This window comes from Pelodiscus sinensis, chromosome 19 (genome assembly GCF_052426305.1).
Source record: "Pelodiscus sinensis isolate ZL-2025 chromosome 19, ASM5242630v1, whole genome shotgun sequence".
Lineage (NCBI taxonomy): Eukaryota > Metazoa > Chordata > Testudines > Trionychidae > Pelodiscus > Pelodiscus sinensis.
This window is the reverse complement of record NC_143070.1, coordinates 34,306,408-34,310,940: the sequence shown is the minus strand read 5'-3', so window position 1 is coordinate 34,310,940 and position 4,533 is coordinate 34,306,408. Positions and strand designations below refer to the sequence as shown.

The window sequence follows — 4,533 nt, the reverse complement described above, 5'->3', positions numbered from 1 at the left end:
GTTGAGTGTGGCTGGGGTTTGGCCAGAGCCTGGCTCCCATCTGGGTGTGGGAAGGGCTGGGGGTGAAGTGGGTCGGAGGGGGGCAGGGCACAATTCGGGGGCTGGAGCATATGATCAATGAGGTGAGGCTGAGGGATTTGGGTTTGTTGAGTCTGCAGAAGAGAAGAGTGAGGGGGGATTCGAGAGCAGCCTGCAACTTCCTGCAGGGGGATCCAAAGAGGATGGAGAGAGGACTGGCCCTTAGCCCCGCCCCTTCCACACAGGACCCCGCCCCTTCCATGCAAGACCCCGCCCCTCCTCCCCATGGCCCTGCCCCTTCTGGGAACACAGAGGCGACCCTCCTCGACCTTGTCCAGAAACTTTGTCCCTGCATTTTCGCTACTCAGGCGCATGACTGGCTGGCCCTGTCCAGTTCTTAGCAAGGCCCTGGCAGGGAGCCCAAGGATGACTCAGCACAGGATGGTGGGTGGAGTTGGCCCTGCCAGGGCCGATATAAGCAGCAGCCACAAAGGAACCGGCTCTGACACACTGTGAGCCATGGAGCCGCTGGTGCTGCTGGGCTTCGCCGCGCTCTGCGCCGGGCTGGCACAGGCTGAAGTGGTCGGCGATTTCAGTCCATGCAAGCAGTTTTTCTACGGAGAAAAGGTGCCCCAAGGGTTTGGCACGGCAGACATGGCCAAAATCTGCCAGAAATATAAAAACAAATATCATTTCGCCACCCTATATGACAAGAGCAGCCGGATCCCGGTCTGGTCGGCGTACACGCTGGATCCAAGGAAGTGCGAAAAGCCAAAATCAAACACATGGATGGTGGAGCCCCAGGTCAGTCTGTCTCCTGCCTGAATCTCTCCGGTCTCACCTTGACCCCGTGGCTCTGGAGGCGGGGGGGGGGAGGGGTGTGTGTGTCTTGGGGAACCCTTTGATCTTCTAGCTGTGGGGCCCTGGGGCTTCCTGCTGCAGAGGTGGGGGGCGTCTGAGGACCCCAGGACTTACCCAGCAGCAACCAACGTGTCTCTGCTCAGGTGGGGGGCTAGGCCCACAGACAAGCAGGCAGTGGCCCCCTGGAGCAGCGGGGTGGGGGGTTAGCTCCCCTGCCCTGCGTGGGACAGCAGCCTGGCTCAGCGCAACCCTCACCGGCTCCCTGCATGCTCAGGCCGGCGTCCTTGTGTCGGGCACATTTGAGTCCCGTTACAAAGCTTTGCTGGGCAGCCCTGGAGTCCGAGGGGTTTTAAACACAGTCTGGGGTTCGGCCATGGCCCCAGGCAGGGAGGGAAGAGCCGGACCGGGCGACCGATCACCGGAGCCTTTTCCTTCCTGTGAATGGTTCAACCCGCAGCTCTGCTGGGAAGCGCGGGGGCCCGTCGATATCATCAAACTTGACTTAGCTCGACTGTAGCCAGTGATTTTCCCACACTGTGGGAAGCGAGGGCCGTAAACACAGAATGAGGGATCCACGGGCGCTCTCTTGCCACACGAAAGGCTGTGAGCCTGCGTTTTCTTTCCCCCTCTTGAGAGCTGTCTCCTGGAAGGCAGGTCTCCTGCAGTGGGGTGGTGGCCAATTGGGCCACAAAGCAGAGGGAGGTCATCGCTTGTATTGGACCCAATTTCTGTTGGTGCAAACAAATTTTCGAGCTTCCACAGGGCTCTTCGTCAGGTCATCTTCAGGTTTCATCTCTTTCGCGGACAGATCTGAGTCCAGTAAACGATATTTCTTCACCCACCTTGTCTCTGCACTATTCGTGCCAGAGCTCAGTAGGTTTCTTAAGCAGGTCGTGAAGACATTATACACCCCGGGGAGATATTTTAACACATGCCAAAATGAGGCTCAGGAATGGAGGTAAGATGTGAATCAGGTGGGTTTTCTGATATGTTTGGGGGGGTAGGAACTCGGTTCTCCTTCCCCCACGAGTTCATAAAGGGGAGTGAAGAGTAAATGAGTAACACAAGGGTACACACCTGCATGGGAATGTGTTGGCCAGGAAAAACCAACTGTACATTGAATGTAAAGGACGCTTCCCTTCTCTCTTCCCAGCTGTCTGATTTGAAAGACCAGAAGTCTAATTTGCCCTTGGTAAACATGATGACAGAAGCACAAATAAAAGAAAAGACTGGAGACCAAAACGTCAAAGAAAAACTGAAGCAACGCCAGGCCATCAATGAGGATTACGAGAAAACAGGCTACGACCGGGGACACCTGAACCCAAGGGACTTCCAGGGCGGTGATGACTGTTTGGCCACCTTCACCCTCACCAACGCCGCCCCCCAGCAATCCCGCTTCAACCGGGTCCACTGGCGCAAACTGGAATGCAATCTCAAGAAACAGTTAACAGAGAAGTGCCATAACGAAAACGGGAAGGCCTTCCTCGTGACCGGCGTGGTGCCTGACAAGCAGAAGAAAATCCCCAATAAGGATAATAACAGAGTTCCAAGGGTGGTGGTGCCCAGCCACTTCTGGACGGCCGTTTGCTGTAATCACGCCGACAATAACAAGAAATTCGCCTTCGCCTTCCTGTGGGAGAACGAGGCAAACAGCATCCCGAAGGGCATGACGGTGAAGGATCTGAACACAGAGTTAAAGAGGCTGTATGGGGGCAATCAGGCCATCACGATTTTTAACGATTGCAATGAAGACAGCCAGAGGGGAAAGGACATTTCAGCGGCGATCAGCGAGAAATTGGGCAGCAACCTTCCCGACACGGACCAGGACCCCTGTCAGACGCCAGGGCCATCAGTACGAAAGCGCCCCAGAACCAAGTGACGGAAGCACCCTGCTTAGGAGAAGCCGCGCTCGCTTGTGATCAGGGGGAAGAAGCACTAGAGAAATCCCGAGAAGCTTTTTAATTGATGGCACCTGGGGCTGATGTATCCGCCTGAGCTTGTCCGTGTCCGATGTCCCTCTTCTCACACCTGCTGCGCTTCAAATCTTGTCTTCAATTCGCCCCCTATCCTGCCCTCTCTGGGCCCTGTATCGCTGCACTGAGGGTGGGGGGGGACACAATTTGCCTGCTTTCATGCTGCGTTAAGGGCTGCCGGGCTGGCAGTCATATAGTCTTGGGTTGGGATGAGTCAAAATTTGTCGTAAGCCTTTTCCTGCTTCCGTGATGCAAAAGTCCGCTTGGCTGACAAAGAGCTGGCAAATAAAAAGGCCGGATGGCAAAGAGCACCCGCTGCTGTGTTGGCTTGGATGGGCTGGGTGCGGGAGGGCAGAGTTAAGGGGAGGGTCAAGGACGATAGTGATTATGCTGCGTGTCACACTGGCTTGCACAAGCAGCTGCCCTGAGAGACCCCTAAGCACCACAAAATCAGATGCGGATCCAAGGTGCCAGGCCAGGTTGGTTGTGAAAGAAGCGCCGTCACAGCTGCCCGGATCAGGGGTCCACAGGTAGGCAGAGAAGGCGATGGACAGTAACAAGAATCCACCAATACCCCCTAGGCCAGGCCAAGACAACTCCCGGGGGGGAGGGTGTGCACTTTTATACACAAGCACAGGTAGAACCTCCCTCGTCCGGCAACCTCGGGATCTGACCGGTTCCGAACGAGCGAATTTTCCGGACCGCGGAGGTTAATATTGTCTAGCACAGTGTTTCTGTAACTTTTCAAGACCGAGGAACACCAAGGATTTTTGTTGAGAAAAAAAAAAGGAAGTGTGCCCCTTTTCAGGACGGCCATTTGAACTCCCTTCTCTCCGCGTGTATTTTCTGCACCAAAATTAGGGCACCTCACCTACAGCCCCGACTTCTGGTTCCTAAGCCCCTGGCTCTCACGGTCAAGTAAAAGTAACCCCCTCTAAGAACTTTTCCCACCATCCTCCTACCCACGGGGGATGTGTTTGGCCCCAACTGAACCCGCTTTCCTCTGGTGCTGGTCCCTCCCCTGCAGGTGTCTGCCCTTCTGCTTCACCCCCAGAATCCCCTGGTACCTGCACCTTCCCTTAGCCCTGCACCTCCTGGTGCCTCCCCCTTCCCTCACTGCCCCTGCCCCCTTTGCCCTTTTTCCCTGATGCCCACCCCCTCACCACCCTCTGCCCCTGTTCCCCTCATGCCCCTCTGTGCCCTTACACGTGACTGGCTCCATCCCTGCCTTCCTAATGCCCACCCCTTCTTTCAAGCCTACTCCCAGCACCTCCTCCTCCAGCCCCCAATGCCCTTCCCCTCTCCTCTCCCAGCATCACCCTGTCCCCCTCCCACTGACACCTCCCCTCCTGCTCTTTCCCTCATTGTCTGCACTTGCCCCCCTGGCATTTGTCTCTTCCCCACCCTGTCCCTTGGTGCCTTCCCCTTTCTTCTCCTGCCCTGCCCCTCCCCTCTGCACAAGCCCCTTCCTCCCCCACCTTTTGCCTTCCAGTTTGCGGGGCTGGAGTCTGTGGTCAGGCCCTAGAAGTCTCGGCAGCTGCTTCTGGGGCAGGACCGCTTGCCAGGCCTGGAGCTGGGCCTCCCACGGTGCGAATATTAGTGCCGGATTCCAATCCCTGCAACAGCTTTGGTTCCCATTCGGAGGGGCGCAGCGGAGGGAGGGAGAAAGCACCGAGGGAGC

At 56.7% G+C, this 4,533-nt stretch overlaps 1 protein-coding gene across 1 annotated transcript; it reads left to right on the top strand.

The window, feature by feature from the left end:
• The first annotated feature begins 502 nt into the window (after window positions 1–502).
• On the top strand, window positions 503–3,163 carry LOC106732010 (endonuclease domain-containing 1 protein-like). The gene is made up of 2 exons (XM_075913728.2): window positions 503–822; window positions 2,033–3,163. The coding sequence occupies exons 1-2, from the start codon at window positions 538–540 to the stop codon at window positions 2,756–2,758; spliced, it is 1,011 nt and encodes a 336-aa protein (XP_075769843.1). The 5' UTR covers window positions 503–537; the 3' UTR covers window positions 2,759–3,163.
• The last annotated feature ends 1,370 nt before the right edge of the window (window positions 3,164–4,533 follow it).